Source organism: Dryas octopetala, chromosome 1, assembly GCF_963921425.1.
Source record: "Dryas octopetala chromosome 1, drDryOcto1.1, whole genome shotgun sequence".
NCBI lineage: Eukaryota > Viridiplantae > Streptophyta > Magnoliopsida > Rosales > Rosaceae > Dryas > Dryas octopetala.
The window spans coordinates 13,568,340-13,593,950 of NC_141366.1; the positions used below are offsets into that span (position 1 = coordinate 13,568,340).

At 41.7% G+C, this 25,611-nt stretch overlaps 2 protein-coding genes across 3 annotated transcripts; one reads left to right on the forward strand and one right to left on the reverse strand.

Moving 5' to 3' along the window:
• The first annotated feature begins 8,210 nt into the window (after positions 1–8,210).
• Positions 8,211–12,121, forward strand: LOC147298143 (G-type lectin S-receptor-like serine/threonine-protein kinase At4g27290). Of its 2 annotated transcripts, XM_086228689.1 has the most exons (7): positions 8,211–9,555; positions 9,933–10,067; positions 10,381–10,505; positions 10,575–10,785; positions 10,950–11,187; positions 11,267–11,417; positions 11,508–12,121. In XM_086228689.1, the coding sequence occupies exons 1-7, from the start codon at positions 8,277–8,279 to the stop codon at positions 11,814–11,816; spliced, it is 2,448 nt and encodes an 815-aa protein (XP_086084815.1). In that variant the 5' UTR covers positions 8,211–8,276; the 3' UTR covers positions 11,817–12,121. The 2 variants fall into 2 exon arrangements, with proteins under 2 accessions (XP_086084815.1, XP_086084816.1); XM_086228690.1 differs by lacking the exon at positions 9,933–10,067.
• Positions 12,122–13,481: 1,360 nt separating this feature from the next.
• On the reverse strand, positions 13,482–17,572 carry LOC147298144 (G-type lectin S-receptor-like serine/threonine-protein kinase At4g27290). Its single transcript, XM_086228688.1, has 7 exons — positions 16,309–17,572; positions 15,970–16,107; positions 15,440–15,597; positions 14,719–14,929; positions 14,207–14,444; positions 13,977–14,127; positions 13,482–13,904 (listed from the first exon to the last, which is right to left on the reverse strand). Exons 1-7 carry the CDS (start codon positions 17,570–17,572, stop codon positions 13,596–13,598), a joined length of 2,469 nt encoding a protein of 822 aa, XP_086084814.1. The 3' UTR covers positions 13,482–13,595.
• Positions 17,573–25,611: the final 8,039 nt, after the last annotated feature.

Here is a 25,611-nt window from a genome sequence, read left to right on the forward strand (position 1 = left end):
ATTATAAATAAATGTAAACTATTTAAAACCCCCAAGTTTGAATTTGGTTATTTATAAACCTCCACTCTTAATAAAACTATTTCCTAACCCCCTATTGGACATTTAATCTCTCTCAAAACCCCCTAGTCAACCTATACCTAGCTAGATTTGACCCCCTCTATTTTGAAAATTCCGATTATAACCCTTGACTATTAAAAATCAGTTTTGAAATTTCATTTCTCATTTTCACTCTCTCTCGCGTCTCTCCCCTGCTAGCAAGAACTCACCTTCGCCGCCTCTGTCACCGGCGCGTGGCAGCGCGTCCGGCGGCGGATGAAGGTGGTTTTTGGCCCGTTGAACTCTCCTCTCTCTCTTCCCTTGGTATTCGTTTCACCCAGAAACACCCCGAACATAAAACCCAGCCCGCGCACAGTGGGTCAACGCCAACGGCTCTCGTCGTTTCCGGCGACTTCGCGGCCCAACTCCGGCTCAGAATTCTTCCTCTCATCGAGCTCATCACGATGGTGTGCTCCGATCATCGATCCATCTGAGTTCTCGCGTCACGTTGAGCCCATGATGATGGTTCGCATCGTTGGCTTCTCCGGCGATTCTCGGGCCGATTTTGGTGGTGTTTTCCGTCGATCCAGGTATCAATCTTTGTCCCCTCGACCTGCTCTTGCTATTGGTTGGGTTGTTTTAACTCAAATCTTGGTTTTTCAGGTTGGGCTGCTGCTGCCACTGCTAGATCTGCCACTTGTGGCGGCGGGTTGGGTTTTTTTTTTACTGTTCAGCCTCCTCCGAATCCTAAAAGCTCAATTTGAGGTCCGAGAATATTTTTGGGTGAGTTCTGTGATTTTATGTGTGTTGATTGGGGCTGGGTAGCCACCGTGCGTGGTGGTCACCGCCCGACTCGGCCGTTGAACGAACAATTTTGTGAACCTTGTTTGATTTGTTGAACTGTCTGGTCTTAAACAGGTACCTGGGTGATTGAAAAGTGCAACTGAATTCAGAAAATTCAGTTTCAGTTTCTTTAATTAGTGCAACTGTGTAAATTCAGTTTCAGTTCTAGAAAAGTTAGTTTCACTTCCTTAAACAGTTTCAGTTCGTGAAACAATTTCAGTTTGTGAAACATGAGTTTTAAATGAATTTTGAATGAAATTATGGTTCTGAAATATGATGAATCAAATTTGCAGGTAGAAACAGATCGAGGCAGTGGCGACTGTCGTGTACTCGCGACGCATGAATTGATATAATTGTTATTTTTTGTCATGTAAAAGTGTAACTGTTTTAGTGAAGGTGTAACTGTTTTAGTGAAGGTGTAACTGTTTTAGTGAAGTGTAATTGTTTTAGTAAATGTGTAATTATTTTTTAATTAAGGTGTAATTGCATTTTAGTTAAGATGTAATTGTTTCATCACTTAATTCAGTTTCAGTAAGTGAATTTATAACTGAATTCTTCAATTCAGTGTAACTGAATTTCTGAAATTCAGTTTCAGTGTAATTGAATTCTTGAAATTCAGTTTCAGTGTAACTGAATTCTTGAAATTCAGTTTTAGTGTAATGAAATTCAATTTCAGTGTTTGATTTTAGTTTTAGCGAAATATTGAGTTTTAACAAAAACTTCAATTCTAGAAAAAAAAAAAAAAAAAAAAACAGTTTCACCAAAATTCAGTTACAGTGATATCAGCGTGCGTCAGCATGTCTTGGAGGGGGGAGTGGGGAAAATTGAACTGGGATGGATTCTGAAACTGTTTTCGTGGGAGAGAAGGTCTGAAACTGTTTTCGTGATGGAGATCGTGGGATATTTGTTTGTGGGTTTTTGGAATTTTGTGGGCTTCTGGCAATTTGTGGGCTTCCAACGGTTCTTTGGACTGTGGGCTTGGTTAATGGCATAGATGTAAATTCTAGTAATTATGAAGCCTAAACTATTGGTAGGATGTGTTTAGGGTGCGGCTGGTTTGTTGGGTAATGGCTAGGGGCGACAACAAATTTTTTGGTATAATTGGGTGGTATAAATTACGGACTATATAAATAAACCTAATAACTATTTTTTTAATAGATATATATATTAATATATATATATATAATATAAAAATTTGTTAGCCCTCCTTAAAAGTGGGCCCTAGACGGTCGCACTCGTGCCCCCTTCAGGGCCGGCACTGATTGTTAGCAGTCTGAACACTCATGCACAATCTCTCAACATCTATTAGGGAACTCTCCCCCTTTGAGTGAGAGTCTTTTCCAACCTTAAACCCTACGCTAGGGTTTGCTCGCCTGACGGCTAGGTTTTAAGGTTTCTCTTCTCCCCAACGACCATTTGGGGATTCTCTTCAACACTCTGCCCTGGTGGTGCAACAGCGAGGGTGAGTTTCAATGGAAGAAATACAGACTAGCTTTTCCAAATCTTTAACGCTCACCGAAGAAGAGGTGGAGCCAATTTCGGTGCAGGCGACGATTCCGATGATCAATCAGGAGGTGCTGCACCGCAGCTTGATTGGCATGGTGTTGACTGCAAAGCCTTTCCATCGGGGTGCTTTCAAGAACTCGATGATCCGCCTCTGGGATGCCTTGGGTAATGTAACGGTGATGGATTTAGGCCCGAATCTATTCCTGTTTATGTTTGCTTTTGATGAGGATAAGGAGCGTGTGATAAGGCAAGCACCGTGGACTTTTGATAAGGCTCTTGTGCTCCTTGAGGAACCAAATGGAAGTGTGATGCCATCACAGATGCGTCTTAGGTATGCTGACTTCTGGGTACAGTGCCACAATATCCCTTTCCAATACATGACGGAAGAAATCGGGAAGTTGATAGGATATGGGATCGGGCAATGTTTGGAGGTCGGAGAAGGCTCCAAGTCACATATGGTAGGACGGTTCATACGAATCCGCGTCCGGTTGGATGTGAGTAGGCCGCTGGCAAGAATAAAAAAGTTGCTACTGGAGGATGGGTCAATGGTCAGAGTCGAGTTTAGATATGAACGCCTCCCACCATTTTGCTATGAGTGTGGTAGGATTGGACACAACTTTGCAATCTGTGAACACAAGATGGAGGGTAATTCACATACCCGGGATAGACAATGGGGGGCATGGCTGAGAGCCAGAAGCGAAGGAGGGAAGTTCCTCCCATCAGAGGTTGGAAGACAGGACGGAGCAGAAGCTGAAATTGAGCAGCTAGTTGAACAGGTGGTGGATAGGGAAACCTCAAGGGCTGCTGCAGATATTACATATGCCACAAACCAAGGCCAGGAAACACTTTCGAAGGCAGATGCAATGGGAACTGCGGACACCAACCGATCCCGAATACGGGAACAAACAAAAATTGACACCACTTCGGTGCCAAACTTCTCGGAAAACAAAACAACGCTCATAAGGGACAATCCAGTGGTGGAGAGAAAAGGAAAAAAGATTTTAAACAACGAGAGTCCCGCAGAAATGGTGGAAAGGGATCGAGCTATGGAGAAGCAACGCTTTTTGGCCCGGGGGGTTGATGGGGAGCGAAAGGAAGGGGAAAAAATACAGAGGGAGACGGAGAAGGAAAAAGTGTGGAGGGGGCAAACAGCTGGGGGTAGTAAACCACCCACTTTGGAAGTCGAACAGGCTCTGGCTGCATCAAGGCAAAAAATAGCACACGTGATGGCAGAGCTAAAGGACAAGCAAGAGGGTACCTCCCACACACTCCTAAATAAGTCGGGCAACCAGAACTCCTCGGCTCACAATCTGGGGCAACTCTTTCAAAAGGTGCTACAACCAATAATGGGGAGAACCACCCCACCCACCTCTAATGTATCCCAGCAGGGGGTGGCCCAAAGTAGCTGGAAGAAAAAACCAGGCAGGGGAAAAGAGAACGCGCTACCGGGTGATAGGTACCAAGCCAAACAGGATGGCATCGGGGCGGTAGGGGACAAGAGGAAACTGAAGGGGGACAATAATAAGTCAAGCCCCTCCAATAAAAAGGGAAGAGTTATGGTGACTATGACTGAAGCTTTATTGACTTCTGACGTGGTGGGAACCGGCAAGCCGGCCCACCACGAGAAATGATACTCTTAAGTTGGAATGTCCGGGGTCTTCGGCAACCTCGGACATTCGACTCTCTCAAATTCCTGGTGAGAGACAAAAGGCCGGACGTCATTTTTCTCATGGAAACAAAAATGACGGAAAAACAAATGGAGAAATTGAATTTTCAATTAGGCATGAAGGGCTCTATGTGTGTAGGGCGTCGAGGTCTGGGTGGGGGGATGATTATGCTCTGGAAGCATGACTGGGACCTCCAACTGATATCTTACTCCTCGGGCCACGTGGATATGCAGATTGTGAATCCCAATCGGTTCTGTTTTCGCTTAACAGGCTTCTATGGAAATCCGGTGACTACTCAACGGAAGCACTCCTGGGATCTCCTTCGAAGACTCCACAGTGTACGAACCGGGCCCTGGATGGTGTTTGGGGACTTCAATGAAATCACGTCATGGAAAGAAAAACGTGGTGGCTGTGACCGACCTTCAAGACAAATGAGTGCCTTTCGGGAGGCCCTTATGGACTGTAACTTAGCTGATGTTCCTTTTTCAGGCACCCCTTTCACCTGGGAGGCTACACGGGATGGGCAGAATTTTATTAGCGAGAGACTTGATAGATGTGTTGTTAATGTTGCCATGCACTCTCAATTTGAGTCAATTTTTACCCATCACCTTCAAGTACCTGGCTCGGACCATATCCCCATCTTGGTGCGGGTCATGCACAAGCAAACACCGTTGCGGCTATTGGGCACTCGACGCTTTCACTTTGAACAAAGGTGGTGTAGAGAGGAGGGAGGTGAAGAGACCATTAAGCAGGCATGGCGTCGTTCTGACTCTCATGCTCTCTCGGTGGTGCAAGGGGTAGATCAATGTGCAGAGAAATTAAAATCCTGGAGCTCTACACTCTTTGGGGCTAGGAAGCAGGAGATCAGAAGGATCCAAAACAAAATTGAAATACTTAAGGCCCAACAAAAATCTTCCTCTCAGTATCACGTGCTTAAAGGCTTAGAAAGAACTCTGGAATCCTTGATCGAACAGGATGAAATATATTGGCGACAACGTTCCAAAATCACCTGGCTAAGGGAGGGAGATAAAAATACCAAGTTCTTTCACGAGCAGGCAAAGGCAAGGGGGCGCCGAAACTATATTGAAGGCCTTTTCAACCACCAAAATGACTGGATTACTGATAACACTGACATTGGAGGTATGTTTTGTGATTATTTTACCAAATTGTTTTCTAAGACGGGAGGTCATGATATGAACAGATTGCTTGACATGGTGGAACCGAAAGTCACGGAACAAATGAGAAAGCTTCTCCGACCTTTCCAGCGAGACGACATCGAGAAAGTTCTCCATCAGATGTACCCCACAAAATCGCCAGGCATGGACGGTATGCCGGCACTGTTCTATCAGCAGTACTGGCATATAGTGGGCGATGAGGTGGTTCACTTCTGTTTGAAGGTCCTAAATGGCAACGACAGTGTGGCTTGTGTCAACGAGACCCTTATTGCTTTGATCCCGAAAGTTGCTGAACCTAGAAGGGTGGCCGAGTTCAGACCGATCAGTCTCTGTAATGTGTTATATAAACTGGTAGCCAAGACTCTTGCTAACCGCCTTAAGGATGTCTTACCCATGGTAATCTCGGAAAATCAAAGTGCCTTCGTGCCAGGGCGCTTAATTGTTGACAATGTGGTAATTGCTTTTGAAACAACTCACTCAATAAAGACTCAGCCGGTATCTGCCACCCCCAAAATGGCAATAAAGCTCGACATGGCAAAGGCATACGACCGGGTTGAGTGGACCTTTCTTGAAGCTATGATGCTTCGTCTTGGGTTTCAGCCTCGTTGGGTAGGAAAAATTATGGACTGTATCACCACGGTGCAATTTGCTGTGCTTTGGCGGGGCACCCTTTTCGAGAAAATTTCTCCACAACCGGGGGGTTGCGGCAGGGCTGCCCATTATCTCCATATTTATTCCTCCTATGTGGGGAAGGACTGAGTGCCCTCTTAAATGATGCTGAGCGGAGGGGCGCTCTAACGGGTGTTAAGGAGGGCACACATGCTCCCCCCATCTCACATCTCTTCTATGCGGATGATAGTCTGCTCTTCCTGGAGGCTACCATGGGTGCTGCTAGTGAAATAAAGAGGATCTTGGAAACTTACGAGCAAATCTCGGGCCAACAAGTGAACTTTGACAAGTCGGCCATTTGTTTTAGCAACAATGCTGACTCTACTCTCCGAATAATCTCTTCTCAAGTTCTGGGGGTTCCTGTAGTAGATTGCCATGAAAAATATCTGGGACTCCCAACGATTGCTGGGAAAGGGAAAAAAAAGCTCTTTCAATCGGTCAAAGACCGTGTCTGGCAGCGGGTGAATGGTTGGAGTGAAAAGCTTTTATCAAAAGCAGGAAAAGAAGTTCTCTTAAAGGCAGTGATTCAAGCCATACCTACGTATTACATGAGCCTCTTTAAAATGCCAAAGGGCATCTGCAAAGATATCACCTCCATGGCATCCCGTTTCTGGTGGGGGAAAGCAAACAATGGGAAAGGGATGCACTGGCTTCGCTGGGATCGCATGTGTATGTCAAAACTTGAGGGGGGCTTAGGCTTTCGGGATCTATAATACTTCAATATGGCCTTACTCGCCAAACACGGCTGGCGCCTCATCACCGCTCCCAACTCTCTGGTGTGCAGAGTTCTGAAAGGAAAATACTTTGCTAGTGGCAATTTCATGGCGGCTCGTCTTGGAGCTCGGTCGTCTTTTTTCTGGCGATCCCTACTGTGGGCTAGGAGTGTACTAGATGAGGGAGTGAGGTGGAGAGTGGGCAATGGCGAATCCATCTCAGTGTACCAGGACAAGTGGCTCCCAACGCCATTCTCATTCCGTGTCCAATCACCCCGGACACTCGATGAGAACACCCGGGTCAGAGATTTGTTTAGCTCAGTTGGGGTCTGGAACTCTACTCTCCTATATCAACATTTCTGTATTGAGGAGGCGGATATAATAGCAGGCATCCCGCTGGGCCATCTAGGTCAGGAGGACAAATGGATTTGGCACTACACCCGAAATGGAATATACAATGTAAAAAGTGCATATTGGGTTGCGCTTGCAAGAATAGATACCAGAAGAGCTGCCTCTTGCTCCTCCAATGCTTCGCAACAGACTTTCTGGCGAAAAATCTGGAAAATTAATGCCCCTGGGAAGATCAAATTGTTTTTATGGCGCTGCTGCAAAAACATTATCCCTTGCCTTGCTCTCCTTTTCCAGAAAAACATCGCCCCCCAACCTCACTGCCCGCGGTGCTGGAAGAAACCGGAGACGACACTCCATGCAATCTGGGAATGCAATGCCGCCAAGGAAATCTGGCGTCACTCCACTTTCGGGGAAGTGGTTGGTTGGCCTATGGGCGGCACTGTAACTGATTTTGTCCAATTTGCACTGGGGGTGCTATCTTCCTCGGAACTAATAGTGTTTGGTTTTCTTTGCTGGGGTATTTGGAATCTGCGAAATGAACTGGTGCATAATGGCGTTACAGAAACTGCCTCATGCTCTTATAGTAGATTGGCTATGTATGCTGCGGATTTCTTGGCCGCAAGTGTTCCCCCCCCCACGCCCGGCCACCATGCAACTGGGGCCCCCTGAATGGGAACAGCCAGAGACGGGCTATGTTAAAATCAATGTGGATGGCGGAGGTTCTGCGAAAAGCCGAATTCGGGGTCTCGGGGCAATTCTTCGAGATAGTAATGGAGGGATCCTTTTAATGGCTTCCAAACAGGTCCGAGGGTCTTACTCTCCTCGCACCATTGAGCTCTTAGCTGCCATTATGGGGATCACTTTGGCTATGGACCTAGGACTGTCCAAGATTGTGCTGGAGATGGACGCGGCTGAGGTGGTCAACGACATTCTGGATTCTTCTCACTGCATGGCAGTCAATGGTGTTCTTGTTGACGAAATCAAGCAACTGCTGGCTTCTTTTGAAGATGGCAACTGCCAATTCCGACGGCGTGAGAGCAACTGGGCGGCGCACAAACTTGCTCACTTTGCTCTTTCTCATGTTGGTGTCCATTTTTGGACAGATGTAATGCCTGAATGGCTTACTGAAACAGTGTATTCAGACTCTCCTTGAATAAAACTCTTCACTGTTTCTCCTCAAAAAGAACACTCATGCCCAAAATTTGTAATCATGGAATAGAGTTACTCTCTAGTTGTAAAAGTCAAAAGTGGCTGCTAAGTCCATACAAAAAGTCTGAATTACTGGTGACCTTCCCATTTCCTAGCAAAGAACTCAGATGAAGGGCCTTCGTTTTCTCGTCACTGCCTCTCTGCTCCAATTTATAGTCATGAATTTGACCACTGCAGCTGATACCATATCTCCATCACAATTCATCATCGGCTCTGATACCCTGGTTTCTTCCGGCCAAAGCTTTGAATTAGGACTCTTTCCCGCTGGCAATTCTAAGGCCTGGTATTTAGGAATATGGTACAAGAACTTTTCAGATACTGTTGTATGGGTTGCCAACAGAAAAAACCCACTTTCAAATTCATCTGGAGCAGCCTTGACATTATCCAAAAATGGCAGTCTGGTCCTTTTAGACCAAATGAATAATACTATTTGGTCCTCCAGTTCTTCCAGAGTTGCAGAAGATCCTGTTGCACAGCTTTTGGAGACTGGAAATCTTGTTGTTAGAGACAGGGCAACAACAGCTTCAGAAAGCTATATATGGGAAAGTTTCAATTCCCCATCAAACACTCTGTTACCAAACATGAAGCTTGGGTGGCCCTTGAGAACGGACCTCAACCGATTCTTGAGTTCATGGAAAAATGCTAGTGACCCGTCTCTTGGAGAATATACCTATGGGATTGAAAAGCTTCCGCTGCCTCAGCTTGTTCTTGCCAAAGGGTCGAAGAAAAAGTTCCGAACTGGCCATTGGAATGGTCTTCGATTGACTGGTATTCCTAGTCCTAGTTCTGGCCATGAAATGTTTGTGAAAACAGAATTTGTGTATAATACCAATGAGTTATATTATACGTATGAGGCTACTGCTAATTCTTTTATGACAAGATTACAACTGACTGAGTCGGGTTTGCTGCAACGGCTAGTGCTGAATGAAGGAAGCACTGAATGGGCTGCTATGTATACTATACCAAATGATCGGTGTGATAATTATGGAGAGTGTGGGCCGAATGGCATTTGCAAAATTTCCAAAGCACCAATTTGTGAGTGCTTGCAGGGGTTTGTTCCGAAATCACCAAAAGAATGGGAGGTGCTTAATGGGACAAATGGGTGCAAGAGGAAGACAGCACTGGATTGCCACAAGGGTGAAAGGTTTCTGGAAATTCGAAATGTGAAATTGCCAGACCTGTTGGAGTTTTGGGTGAAAGACAGCATGCGCGCAGAGGAATGTGAGGGGGAGTGCTTGAAGAATTGTTCTTGTGTAGCTTATGCTAATGCAAATAATAGCAGTGGAGGCAGTGTCTGTCTGATGTGGTTTGGCGAGCTGATTGATATAAGAGAGATCACTCAAGATAATGGCCAAATACATATCCGGATGCCAGCTTCAGAACTAGGTAAGTGAATTTTTGTACCAAATACATGCATGCTGCTGCACACAAGGTCTTAACACATCCTCTAGGAATATATAGTTAGGTTGTGCAGTCCCATTTTATCCCTTTTTTCTTTCAAAGAAAGAAACTAATTTTGTTAATTACAATGATTTATTGCTTTCAAATAGTATGTTGCAAGGATCAAATTCAAAAGGTCAAAATTTTGTTCTTTTTTATGCTTCAATTTAGACATGCTTAAATGCATGCAAGCTGCTGCAATGACAATAGAATAACTGGAAACACACCAGACCAGAAGAAAGCAATGCGTGATTTTCTAAGGAAATCAGAATAGTTCAATCTGTGATTTAAATTCTCAATGTTATCTATTACATGATCTTTAGGTGATACCATACCAGACACCAGTCAGAAGGATAACAGAGTAGTACTCATCTCGGTCATATCAGCAGTTTCTGTGTTTCTTTTCCTTGGTTTGTCATGCTGGTGTTTAATTCTGAAGTACAGAAGAAAGAAAAGGGGTAAGCATGAATATTCACCTAGCTTGAAATTACTGACAAAGAGGCATGTATATATTGTGCTCTGAAAGAATTATAAGAGTATCAGTTCATGCACATGTACAGTGGCCTTTCTAGCAGACCTGTATATGCTCAAGGAAATCTTATGCATTGACAAAGACATTGTCTTTGAAGTCTGTTTGTACTTCCATTGTTTTTCATTCTTAACTAAGTTTGCAAGATGCATAACTTAAGACTAAATTCATGCATTTACATTACTTTTATATGATTGCCTTGTCCCCCATTTATTTATTTATTTATGTTTTTCATTTTACAGGTTCAAGAGCCAGTACGGAGGATCTGGAGTTGCCATTGTTTGATTTTGGTACAATTGCAACCGCCACCAATAACTTCTCCAGCAGAAACAAATTAGGAGAGGGAGGTTTTGGTCCAGTTTACAAGGTATGTAAGAAATTGATAGTTGACCTTATTGTCTACGAAGTTAAGCTAATATACATACTAAATTTTCAGGCCAGCCTAAATCAAGAAGAACTAATAGCAGTAAAGAGACTCTCAAAAGATTCTGGGCAAGGTCTTATAGAGTTTAAGAATGAAGTTACAATGATAGCCAATCTTCAACACAGGAATCTTGTTAAACTTTTGGGCTGCTGTATTGAAGGAGAAGAAAGGATTCTCATCTATGAGTACATGCCCAACAAAAGCTTGAACTTCTTTATTTTCGGTCTAAGATTCTATCCTTTATCTTTTGGATTAATTATGTAAACTACAATATTTTTACTGATTTTCAGTGCAATTAATTGAATTAAACAGAGCCATATAGGACTCTGTTTATGCTACAAATGAGGAAAACTGAACCAACATTCTTGTGATGGATGACTTGTGCAGATCAAAATAGGAAGGCGTTGCTAAATTGGCAAAAACGATTCGACATTATCATGGGAATTGCACGGGGACTTCTCTATCTCCACCAAGACTCCAGAGTAAGAATCATTCATAGGGATCTTAAGAATAGCAACATCTTACTTGATGATGAGCTGAACCCCAAAATATCGGATTTTGGGATAGCAAGGATTTTTGGACACAATCAAACTGAAGCAAAAACAAAACGAGTAATTGGCACATAGTAAGTCACACTAACAAAATCATGAATGCCTTCATTTCCAGCTATGACCAAGTATTTAAATTGTGTTGTGTACATGCAGTGGATATATGTCTCCTGAGTATGCAATTGATGGGAAGTTTTCAGTGAAGTCCGATGTCTTCAGTTTTGGAGTTCTTTTGTTAGAGATAGTGAGTGGCAGAAGAAACAGAGGGTTTCATCATCCAGATCACCATCACAGTCTTCTAGGACATGTAAGTATTATATGATATGCTTATGTGTGTCTGCTAATTATGAACCTCTAGTTGTACATGAGTATGACTAAAGGCATATGATTGTTCCAGGCATGGCTACTGGGGAACAAAAACAAGGGTATGGAACTAATAGATTTATGCTTGGAGGACTCATATGTTGAGTTTGAGGTGTTAAGATGCATTCAAGTGGGTCTATTATGCGTCCAAAAGCTGCCTAAAGACAGACCAGAAATGTCATCAGTGGTTTTCATGTTAGGCAACGAGGGAGCAACATTGCCTCAACCAAAGGAGCCTGGTTTCTTCACTGAAAGAAGTTCCACGGACATTGATACGTTAAGAAGTGAAGGAAGGAGCAGCACAGGAAACACAATTACTCTTACAGCAGTGGAAGGTAGATAATTGACTCATGGAGGACCTTGAGTGGATGCACATTCAAAAATTAGATCGGAACTCATACTTCGGATTCACGCATTTTGAGATGGATGCTGATGCTTAATTGCTTATGCATGCAAACAGACACAGAAAGGTGATTGGAGGTAATTGAGAATAGTAAAATGTAAGTTTTGACTCAAAAATAGGTGATATAGAAATACCTTACACTTTATTTTATTTCCAAAGCTAAAATTATTGTTTCCAGTGCAATATACAGCCATCATATACATGTAAGCTCTATCATATAATTATATGCCTTTGTTCCTGCTGAAGTTTTATGGAATTTGATGCTCTCTCCAGTGGTGCCTATATGTATTTTAATATTTTAATTTTAAATTTCAGTAGGAAGCTCTGAATTTATCTTTTTAAGCAAAATTCTGATGTTTGTAATGTTTTCAAGAAATTTAAAGTTTCATGTGGAAAACAAAATATGAGCAGAAGATGCTATTTCTTGGTGGATATATCAGCAACTTGGAGTTGGTGATTAACTGGAACATACTTGATGACTACCACTTCCTAGTGATCCACGAGCTACCTTCTCATGTATGAAACTCCAGTCATTCTCGACATGTTTCTTTCTAGCTTGGAAAATTGGATTGATGATAATCTAAAGTGTTGACTGTTGAGACGTTGTCACAAACAATGAAAGATATGCACAGTATTCTGTTTCAATTGAGACAATGTCATTATACTCTGCATCTGCGCACTAGATATCTGGTGGCAAAAAGTTTCTACTTGGCACATTTCCAGCTAAAGAGATTAGGCAACAGCCAATCCAATCTGCATTATTTGTTTCAATACTGCCAACCTAACCAGCATTAAAAAAGCCATAAAATCAAGAGATTGGACCAATTATTTGGTGCCAGTTCATAACAGACAGGTATCTGTTCAAGGTGTTTCTTCATGTAATAGACACTAAAGGATGAATAGCAAACAGCCAATCCAATCAGCATTTATTTTATAACACCAACCCAATCTCCACAAAAATTGAAAAACCATGGAGTCAAGAAAAAGTAGTTAGTGCCAGTTCATAACAGATTGATGTCTCCCTCATGAGAAATCAGCATTTTAAAAAAGCCATAAAATCTTATAGAGACTAGGTATGGGATATGTTCAACTGATGGGCTTGAACTCATGGTGGGCTCCCAAATGAACAGCCCGACCCCTTCCATTCATTTGTTTACTAGGTTTATGAAAAAACAATGTTCCACTTATAAGTTCTAACAGTTGCTCTAGTGAAAGCAATTTCATATTTGCTGAATACTTCATTTTCTTGTAGAACACTACTGGTCTACTGGGTGGCTTGATTGCCACTCTTGTAACAGATTGTATAAACTATTGCAGTTCTCTCAGGATCCGGTGATTTTCACCATATTTGGATCATTTTACCTCTAATAATTGTGGCTTTTTGTTCTTTTTTTTTTTCTCTGACTCCTTAGCACCTGTGCTGAAAGTTCTTCTAGTTGTCTGCCATCTTTCATATAATTTTTACCTTCTCTTGTGTTTTGACTGCTGTAAGTATATCCCAAACTACTAAAGCTGAGCAGTCACACCAATAAGGGTTCTCAGACTCTTTCATGTTTTCTTGGTATCCAAATAAAGTTGACAATTTGGCAGAAGTTTGAGGTTTGATATAAGCACAAGTTTTTCTAGCTGACAAATTGTAGAAAGAATATGAGGGTTTGGTATATCCATATCTTGTTTTGAAATTTTATAAACTCACATATTTCGAGTATGAAATGAACTTTATCGAGCCTCTGGCAATGTAATGGATAGTCTGTTGGTTGAAGAACTTCCACGCTTGCTTGATGAGGAATCCATATCTAACAGATACCTTTCAGTGAAAAAGCCTGGTTCTTTAGGCTGTGGCAGTGTAATATCACTACTAAGCATCAGAACCACAGTTGACATGCTAGGCCTTTCTTCTGGACTCTTTTGCACACATAATAGAGCCACATGGACTGATCGCAACACCTCAGACATATTGCTTGTATCGTTCATTACAGTTTTATCCATCAGTTCCAATGGTTTTTCTTCTTTGTAGAGCCTCCACGCCTGAATTATTAAATTACTTCATTATAGTCAATGTTATGGGGATGAAGTAAATTTGTTTGATGCAAGACTTACATGTCCAAGAAGGTTAAGCTTGTGGTCTGGGTGAGAAAATCCTCTGTTTTTCTTTCCACTCACTATCTCAAGTACCACAACACCAAAGCTAAAAACATCAGATTTCACTGAGAAGAGCCCATCAATAGCATACTCTGGAGACATGTAACCACTGCAAAAATCAGTTAGTAAATTCAGGAACTTGTTGTCAATTGAACTGCAGTAAACTGCAAGATGTATATGGTCCTTACAATGTTCCAACCACTCTATTTGTATTTGCTTCTGTTTCATCTCCTCCAAAACTTCTTGCCATGCCAAAATCGGAAATTTTTGGATTCATTTCGTAATCTAGTAAGACATTGCTAGCTTTCAGATCACGATGGATTATCCTTAGTCTGGAATCTTGATGAAGATAAAGTAACCCTCTAGCTATCCCATTGATAATGTGGAAGCGCTTAGGCCAATCCAGAATTACACTGCGCTTTTCATCTGCCCAAGTTTTTCAGTCAAGTTAATGTATGCTGTGGCTAATGAGCAATGACACTGTATATATGCATGCAAATTTCACCAATAATGAAGTCATGGACTTTCTTGTGCAAGTGAGTTCTTTGGTGGAGTTTGCAACAATAATGTCAGAAAATCTGGATGGTTTTTTTGAAAGATAATTTTCCAAAACAACTGTAGAAAATACTAGCTGGTAATACACCAATCAGTTAGTTTAAGCTTATGAAGGAAAAAGAAAAAGGAATGGAAAGAGCCAAACCAAAAATGAAGAAGTCTAAGCTTTTGTTGGGCATGTATTCGTACATCAAAAGCCTTTCTTCGTCTTGAATGGAACATCCCAGAAGCTTCACAAGGTTGCGATGCTGAAGTTTGGAAATGCATAATACTTCGTTCTGGAACTCGTCAATCCCTTGTCTTGAACTTTTTGAAAGCCTTTTCACGGCTATTTCTTGTCCCTCTTTTAACTTTCCCTGAAGGTTACTAATTTCATTAATCACAACTGTCCTGCTAAAAATAATATCATGCTTGAATGCATATGTATGCATCTATCTCTTTATGTTTCTGTTTTATTTTATCTTATGAAAACATGAGTGATCTTTTGCAGAAAAGGTTTACTGTTACCAGTCTATCTTTGTAGATAGTTGAAACATATAGTTTGTGAAATGTCGCATACTCAGTTTTGTTTCATACTGCTAAAGAAGAACACAGTTCCTATATTATCTGTATGTACATATGCAGAGGATCATACTGAGTCAAATTTCTATAGAACAAATTGAGACATTGGAATCAAATTTATGGAAGAAAACTGTTCGTCTATAACGATGCTGCTATAAACTCAGAATGATGAATGGTATTATACTTAATGAAGTTATCAGGTAAACTAGGGACTGAATTATGTGCATAAATACCAACTACAGTTCTTGAAACTGGTAAATTGGATTACCCCAACCATATCTAAGGAGCTCATTACCATGTTATACCTTATAAACGGGACCAAAACCACCCTGTCCAAGCTTATTTTGAAATGAAAAGTTATTGGTAGCATCTGCTATCGTATTAAAACCAAATAATGGTAGCTCTAGATCTTCATCTTGGTGTTTGTCAGTGTAGTCTTGCTCCGGATTACGCACCATATTTCCTACAATTAAATATGAATTATCCAAGAATTATAAAAAGAACATATCCACTTAAGAATAGTGAGTTCACCCATCCTGCTATACTTCACAAGGTGGATTATCCCTAGTTCACCAAATGGTACTCACTGACAGGGTATTCATCCCGTCATTGTCATTATTACTCCCAATTGATGTGTCCATTGCAGTGTGGAGGCTAGAATAGCATTTCATCTAATACTCCCATTCACTATAAAGAACACATACTAAAAGAAACAGAAATTTTCTACCAATAATAACAGCATGGGTTAAAAGATGCAGTTGTATTGCAGTGATTTGTTCTTACTAAAGTTCTGCAGTGATTAAATTTGGTATCTGTACTTTTTTAAATAAGTTACCTTCTCTCTTAATCTGCTTCTTCTTCTTCTTGTTTAAATGTAATATCAAGCTTAGGCATAGAAGAGCCACTCCTACAGCTAGTACAGGTAGAACTATGATCTTAACTCGTGTCTTTCCCTTCGAGCTTTTGTATGTCGCTGCCATTTCGAGTATAAAGCAATTAGAATTATCACAATGGAATGTTATGGTCCAATTTAGCATCTTGCCAGATGAATATTGTTAGTGGACTCAGATATGGTCATAGCCTTCCACATGCATAAATTTAAGTGGCTGTAAGACTCATTTGAACTTGTATGAGACACAAATTTTCTGTGCTTAAAATGTAAATAATTCCATACCAATCTCAGAGGCAGCCATCCTTATGCATATGTCTTGCCCAGCATCAGAGTATTCTCTAATATCAATCAGTTCTCCAAGCCAGTGTATGCAGCCACTTCCTCCTCCTCTGATATCCAGATTAGCATAAGCTGTGCAATTGCAGTTCTTCAAGCATACCTGCTCACATTCTTTGAGGTTCATGGTCTTGTTATACCAGGAAAGCTGTGTATCCGGCAATTTAATGTGAGAATATTTTAGAAAACCCTCTCCATCCCGGCAATCCAATGGAGTCTTTCGTACACAGCCATGTGACCAATCCGCCATTTCCCAGTCTTTGGGGGACGTTGGCACAAAGCCTTTCAAACATCCACAAGCAGGGGAGTTGTTAATGTTGCAGCTACCATATGCACCACATAATGCAAACCTATCACAGTCATCAATTTGTGCTGTCAAGTAAAGGCTCCAGTCCTGGGTTCTGTCAATCCATGTGAAGCGCTGAAGGTTTCCATAGGGATTCAATGTAAGCCTTGTAGAAACTGAGCTGTTAATGAGTTGATAATAGTAATATATTTCCTCCTCGTTGAATACAAACTCATATGTATATATTGGATTTGGTTTCAAATTAGGCATACCACTAAACCTGAGACCATTCCATGGTCCAGACCTGAATAGCACATCTGAACCTTTCTTTAGAAAAAATTGTGGTACTCCATTCACCTCAAGCTTATTGGTATATTCCCCTTCCGAAGGATCATCATCACTCTTCCATGATGCCAGGAACCGGTTCAGGCCTGTTACCAAGTTCACTCCATACTTCATGCCTGGCAGAATTGTATTGCCTGGATAATCAAAACTCTGCCACAGGAAACTTTCCGGGTTTTCGCCATCTCTCACAACTAGATTTCCTGTATCCAAAATCTGTGCAATTGGGTTGGTTTCTGATTTTGGTGAATCGGAAGACCAAATTGTGCTGTTAGCATCATTTATGAGGACAAGTGTTCCCTGGTCAGAAAGCTTCAAAACTCCAGATGAATCATTAAGAGGAATATCTCTGTTGGCAACCCACACCACTGTCCCAGTAGCTATCTTCTTGTACCATATGCCTAAGTACCGATTTTTGGAATGCCCCGGGCTAAAGAATCCTAGCTCGAAGCTGCCTCCAGCTGAAACTATGGTCTTGCCATCTTTAAGTGATTCAGTAGCACTTACAGTGTCTAGTGCTGCAGAGAGTACAAAGCTTGATGACAAACAGAAAACAAAGAGAAGCATGATAAGGACTTCCATTGATTTCCTCCTGCTTATCATGTAAGTGTGTCTAATAATTCAGGGAATCAACTGCTTGATAGATTGAATAAAGTAAGGAAGGAAATGCAGAGGCTGCAGAGGGATTCCAAGTCCTTATGTGTCAAGCTCAGATTGTCAAGCTTCAGAAAATTTCTATCAGCTTTTTCAATCAGAAATAGTCCCCATTGAAGTTTGAATTGCTTAAAGAAGCTGAAGTTCCATCTTTCATTTTCTTTTAACAAGTCTTGTATCGATCATTTTGATATATTTTAAAAGAAGTTTGACTATGGGGTATTTGTGGTAATATGTTAGAGTCAAAGGAATTATAGAATTGGCTTATCTATTCTTCTCACAAAGGAGGATATTTAAAGAGTACATAGGGTATGACAGAAAAGGAAACTAACGATGCAGCTAGATACAGCTAATCACATCCTATAAGTCAGCTACTAATTACTCCCTACACGTTAGCTTGGAAAGGGTAGAATTGAAAACTTTGCTTGTTAAATTATCTGCAAGTTGGTCATTTGTTTTCACATATAGTCTCTCAGTTGTCTACTGCATATGTGCCTATATAGCTGGAAGCTCAGATTAGGCCACAGGAAGTTCAATTTGGTTCAGAAATAACAGAAAAAGAAGCTGTCAAAAAAGTATATGTAGAGAACCAATTTGTTTTGATTTGACGCGGTTAGCAGAAGGCTTGTTCCAATTAAAGTACAATTTGACCAGGGGAATATGGAAACTGCATGTTACTTGTTATTTTTCTCACCAGGACTTGTTCAATGGTGACTCGGTCATTATAATTCTTATTACAACGCGAGTGGCACTTTGAACGGATGTTCTTGTTTAATTCTTTGTTAATCAATATATGATGCATATGTCATATGATGGAAAATAAATTTTTAATTGCAAGACTTTCAGGGCTCCCAAGAATTTGATGTTAACTGCAAATCCTCCTCCACCTAGGCGACGACTTCACTAATCTATCGATATATGTAAGCCAACACATAAATTAACTGGAAAAGGAAGGAAAGAAAAATCAGAAATGCAAACCAAGCAAGCTGACCATAAACAGACTAGACTAGATAAATTAGCACGACATGATCGAGCAGCATATTATATTATAGGGTACTGTTCTCTTGCCTTATCAATTCAATTTTGCAGTTATATGCAAGTCTAAACCTGATCCTAAAACTGCAGTTATATGTCACCAGGATATGTGATTGATAGGCTCTTATCCGTGAATACATTTATACATGTGTGGAGTTTTATCTTTAAAAAAACTAGGTACAGTTAATAGTGAATTTCGACCCAAAAATAAAAAAAAAGTTAATAGTGAATAATACATTTTCTTTGTTGTAAATTGTTGTGTCTTCTATCCGATGTGGCACTAATCTCCATCTCAGTCATGGTTTGCATCGAATCATGTAATCTCAACCAGGGTCCATTCCTAAGATTTACAGGCCCTGTGCTATGTTTGAAGTCAAGAATACAGAGTTAAAACATAATTTTGTTAAAGGAAAAGTTTTCAAAAATGACTTAAACTTTGACTCATATGTCAATTCATGATGCGTATTATGAGTTATATCAATATGTCCTATGAACTTTAATTTTGAAGCCAATTTGCCCATTCCGTTAGTTCAATTACATTTTTCGTCCAAAAAAGGGTTATATACGTGAAGTGGTTCGACTTCTATGTTCTTATATTATAAGTAAAATGATGAATTTATCCCTAAAAAAGTGATTACATGTGTGACATGTGATCACTTTTGGACGAAATTTACAAACCGGGTTGACGAAAGTGGCATATTGACATAGAAAGTAAAGTTAATGAGGCAAATTAGTACAACTCATAGTTCATAGTCTCAATTGATACAGAGGTCAAAGTTTAAATCATTTTTGAAAATTTTTCGCTTTTGTTCACTCTAACAATATCAAAGAAAAGCATTGAATTAACATACCAATACATCTAAATAAAAAACAAAAAAAAATCCTAATTCAAAATGAAGAGTAAAATTATATTTCTCATGGCCAAATATAAAACTTAGAAAGTGATTTATTAAAGCCCAATGTTTTTCCTTTCTTTAATCTGTATCTTAATTATATGGCTACTTATATGCCATTCCATTTTGTAGGGATTTGATAGCTTTTAAGTTTTAACATGCCAGTTGAAGACACAAGTGACAAGCCATAAGAAAAATATTCAACAAGTTGTTTTCCTATTTAGAGTTTAATAAACAATAAAGCCTATATTGTTGTAAATATATTGTTATAATTAAGTGGCTATTCCTGTAATTAGTGGTAGGGGTATACTAGTAAATATTTAAAACCTAGTAAACCCTACCTCTATATAAGGATATTTATAACATGAATGAAATAGACTGATCATATTCTCTCTGCCTCCTCTTTTCTACAAACCCTAATTTCTACATACTTTTACAACACGTTATCAGCACGAGAAGCTCTTTGGATTGTGGATCGCTAAACGAAAGAGGATCATCATTCAATTTGTTCTTCAACCAAGTAGGTTTTATAAAATAATTTTATGTTCATGGTTATTTAACCTTGATTGATTGAAAAATCCCCATGAAGCATGAACCCTAGATTTATGTGATTGATTTATTTGGGTTTACATATTTTATACATGTCTTCTTGGATTGAATGATTAAAATAAAAAGAGGAATAATTTTTGGGTGATCGGAAAACCACCCCGTGCGTGGCCAGCAGCCGCGCCTCGCTGCCAGCAGCCTTGCTGCCCTGCGCTGCCTGCAGCAACCCTTCGCTGCCAGCAGCAGTCCCTCCCCTCGCAGTAGCCTCGCGCAGCAGGCCCCTTATCGAGCAGCCAGCCTTGCTGCTGCCTTGCAGCCCAGCAGGCCTTGCTGCAGCTCAGCAGCGCAGCCCAGCAGTGCAGCGCGGCCCAGCCCAGCAGGCCCGTGCAACCCAGGCCAGGCAGCCCAGCAGCATCGCAGCCCACTCTTGCTGCAGCGCAGCCCAGCAGCCTTGCTGCCCACGCAGGCCCAGCAGCAGCCCACCAGGCCAGCAGCGCCTCGCAGGCCCAGCAGGCCCACTCCCATGCTGCCAGCCCAGCAGGCCTGCCACGCAGGCAGCCCAGCAGGCCCACCATGCCGCTGCCACGTCAGCTGCCACATGGACGCCACGCAGACAGCCACCAAACTGCCACGTCAGCTCCACGCATGCGCCACCAAGCTGCCACGTCAGCGCCACGCATGCGCCACTCTCACGCTGACACATGGCAAGCCTCCTGAAACTTTGTAAAAAGGAGATGTTAATTCTTGTCATGCCTGGGATTTGAACCCAGGACCTCTTGGGTACCAAGAGTGCACCTTAACCACTGTGCTGCTGATAGTTTATTGTTAGTATGCAAACCGTTTAATATATATACTCTAAATGCCATAAACTTTTATTCAAATAATTTTGGGATATTTTTCTGTTCTACTTGGGTATATGAATATTTTACTTGTTTAAATTTTTGCACTAGAATATATGTGTAGAAATTGCAGGTAATTAATGAACTAGTAGTTCATACATAAATATTGAACCTATAGCTTCAATAATGCCATATAAGGAACCTGAAGTTTCCTTCATAAATTCACCATACATGATAAAACCAGTAGATTTTACATGTCTATACCATCTTATAGAACTTGAAGTTCTTATTTATTGTTTATGGATATTATTGCTCGAAGCACTAATCATGATTATTTGTTCCTTTCAACCAAAGAATGTCAAATCTCAACAAGCTTGATTTCGTCGCTTTGGAAGTTTCCGGAAGAAACTATCTAAAGTTGACTCAAGATGTTAAGCTTCATTTGACTGCCAAGAAGATGAGATCGACAATCAATGCAGACAATGTTGTCGCAGAATCTCTTAAGGCAAGTGCCATGATCTTCATTAGGAAGCATATGGAGGAAGCACTCCAAGTTGAGTACCTCGCTGAAGAGGATCCACGAGCTCTTTGGGTTGCTCTGGAAGAGCGGTTTGACCATCAAAAGACCATTTTCTTGCCTGAAGCAAGACATGATTGGCAGAACATTCGTTTCCAGGATTTCAAATCCGTGAATGAGTATAATTCGGAGATCTGCCGGATCCGGTCGCTCCTCAAATTTTGTGGGGAGGAGCTCACCGAAGCTGACCTATTGGAAAAGACTTTCTCCACCTTCCCTGCCTCCTGTTTGGTCCTGCAGCAACAATACAGGGAGAGGAATTTTACCAAGTTCTCGGCATTGATCACCACTCTGTTGCTCGCTGAAAAGAACAACAACTTATTAATGAGAAATGATCAAGCCTGACCTGTCGGTACTAAAGCAGCACCATTGCCTGAAGCAAACGCTGTTGCTTATCGCGATTCAAACCGCGAAAGAGGATACCGAGGTCATGGAAAGGGCACAAAGTCTGACCGCCCGAGATATGGAAGGAAAGGTTCTCAGAGGAATGACCTGAATGACCTGTATGACCGAGGCCAACGTGGTAGGAACCACGGTCCCTCGGCCCCAAGAACTCGAAATGAGAGGAACACTGGTCCGGCCCGTCGCCACCAGAATCAGAATCAGAATGATATCTGTTACCGATGTGGAGGAACTGATCACTGGTCCCGCACCTGCCGTGCATCAGCGCAAGCTGTAAATGAGTATCACGCCAGTCGCGGAACTCAAGAGACCAATCTCGTTGATGGATCATTTCCTATGGATACCACCTTAGAGGTCACTGATTTCCAGACTGCTACTGGACACTTCGAGGATTAGAAATTCGATGACATGGATATGATCGGCGCTTGTGCCGTATTTATTTTCTGAATAATGTTTTTCTTATTCGGATTATTTTGGTGATTTATGATTTGGATTATTTGTTTTGGAAATTTGGTTATGCTCGAATATTATTTAATTCAATCAAGTTATTTTCATACATGTGATCTATTGAATTAAATTTATGAATAAGCATGTTTAGTGGGGAACTTTGTTGTCTGGCAGACAGTGCTACTACGCACACCATACTTCAAGATCGGAAGTATTTTTCAAACTTATTGCTTACTCATACCTCTGTGACAACCATATCAGGCTAATCCAACCTGATAGAGGGCCATGACTCCAAGTTCCAGAAGAACGTTGTTGAGTTATAAGGATATTCGAGCCAACGGTTATCACGTTGAAACCACTGAGGAAAATGGAGTGGAATATCTTTGCATAACCTCCAATTTGTATGGCCAGAAGCGTACATTGGAGAAATTGAAATGTCTATCGAGCGGTCTTTACATGACCACCATTAGATCGATTGAGGCAAATCACATAGTTAACCAGAAGTTAACCAATTCGAGCAGTTTCTTTCTATGGCATGACCGGTTGGGATACCCAGGTCAAAGTATGATGCGCCGTATCCTCAATTCATCACACGGGCATCCCCTTACTAATAAGGATATTGTGTTTAGTGACACACCATGCCAAACTTGCTCGCTCAGAAAGTTGAATACTAGACCATCATATGCAAAGACTAGTAAAGACTCCACCATTTTCTTGCAAAGGATACAAGGGAATATTTGTGGACTTATCCAACCACCATGCGGACCATTTAAATATTTCATGGTTTTGGTTGATGCATCGACAAAGTGATCACATGTTACACTATTGTCCACAAGAAGCGCTGCTTTTGCTAAACTTCTCGCCCAGAAGGTTCACCACACGGATTATCCTATAAAGTCCAGAAGATTTGATAATGCCGGAGAGTTTACATCGAAAACTTTCGATGATTATTGCATGCCCCTTGGGATTAATGTTGAACATCGAGTTCCCCATGTTCACACCCAGAATGGTCTCGCAGAAGCGTTCATTAAAAGATTACAAATGATCGCACGAACCTTGGTTATGCGCACCAAGCTTCCAATTTCTGCGTGGGGCTATGCAATCTTGCATGCAGCCATGTTGGTCCGGTTGAGGCCCACTGCTACCCAACCTTACTCCGCGTTACAGCTGGTGACTGGGTACGAACCTGACGTTTCGTACTTACGCGTATTTGGGTATGCAGTTTACGTGCCAGTTGCGCCGCTACAACGTACCAAAATGGGTCATCAACGAACGATGGGCATATATATCGATTATGAATCCTCATCCATTATACGCTTTTTAGAGCCCTTGACAGGCGATCTCTTTACCGCTAGATTTGCGGATTGTCACTTTGATGAGACAGTCTTCCCGCCGTTAGGGGGAGATAAGAACGTCACCGTTCCTGAAGAACGACTTGAATTGACGTGGAATGTCCCCACTATGTCTCATCTCGATCCCCGAACCGCACAATGTGATAGTGAAGTGCGGAGAATTCTAGATCTACAGAGTATAACTCATAATATGCCAGACGCATTCTCTGATCTAGCTAAAGTGACGAGATCACATATACCTGCTGCAAATGTGCCTGCAAGGATACCCGTCCCCGAAGAACGTGTCGTCCTAGGAGGACGTGTCGTCCCAGATGGACGAGGTACAACAATAGTGGCTAACTAGTCATATGTCCCTGCCCAGAAGTGAGGTTGACCACTAGGTTCGATGGACTCTTATCCCCGGAAGAGGATACATTTGGCACAAATGAGTCCCCTTGACATCGCGATCTCAATCGATCCATCTCACGAAATAGTTCCGGATTATGGGTCCGTCCCAGAAGAGACGGCGTTGGGGGACGCTCCAACGTTAGAACCCACTCCCGAGAACATAGAGATCTCTATAAATTATGCATGCTTAAGTGAGCTCTGGAATCGAAAAGAGATTATCATCGATGATATATTTGTATTCGCGGTAGCTACCGAAATCATAACTAGCGATGACATCGAACTTCACTTCGTTGATGAATGTCAACGTCGAGACGACTGGCCAAAATGGAAAGAAGCAATCCAGGTCGAATTAGATTCCTTGACAAAGAGAAAGGTGTTTGGGCCTGTCGTTCCTATACCTTCCCCATGTTAAACCTGTAGAATTTAAATGGGTATTTGTAAGGAAGCGTAATGAGAAAAACGAGATTGTGAGATACAAGGCTCGTCTAGTAGCGCAAGGATTTTCTCAACGCCCTGGGATTGATTACGAGGAAGAGTAGTCCCCCGTAATGGACGTCATAACGTTCCACTACCTTATCAGTTTGGTAGTTTCCGAAAAACTGAGTATGTAGCTTATGGATGTGGTCACTGCTTATCTCTATGGGGATCTTGATACAGAGATATATATGAAAGTTCCCGAAGGACTTAAGACACCCGATGCAAATAGTTCCAGACCACGGAACACGCTCTCCATTAGTTTGAGGCGTTTACTTTATGGATTGAAACAATCCGAACGGAGGTGGTATAACCGTCTAAGTGAGTATTTGATCGGGATGAGATATGTGAATAATGATCTATGCCCTTGCGTGTTTATTAAGAAAACAAGTTCTGGTTTCGCTATTGTAGCTGTTTATGTTGATGACATGAATCTAATTGGTACTCCTGGAGAGATCAAGGAAACCGCTAAACACCTGAAATTGGAATTCGAGATGAAAGATCTTGGGAGAACGAACTTCTGTCTCGGCCTGGAGCTCGAGCACCGTGCAGATGGAATTTTGGTCCATCAATCGAATTACATCCAGAAGATGTTAAGGCGCTTTAATGAGGATAAAGCGAAACCTTCTAGCACGCCCATGATCGTCCGTAGTCTAGATCCTAAGAAAGATCCGTTTCGTCCCGCAGATGATAACGAAGAGATATTGGCACCAGAAGTCCCATATCTAAGTGCAATAGGCGCATTATTGTACTTGTCTCAATGTACTAGACCGGACATCTCATTCGCTGTGAACTTGTTAGCTAGATATAGCTCTGCGCCAACACGCCGCCACTGGAATGGCATAAAAGACTTTTTCCGCTACCTTAAAGGTACGACGGATATGGGCTTATTCTATCCCTAGCTACGCATCAAGGAATGGATCGAACCCCCTCGATCCTCGGAATGATGCCCGCCTTTTGGATATGCTGACGCAGGGTATCTATCAGTCCCGCATAAGGCACGTTCTCAAACTGG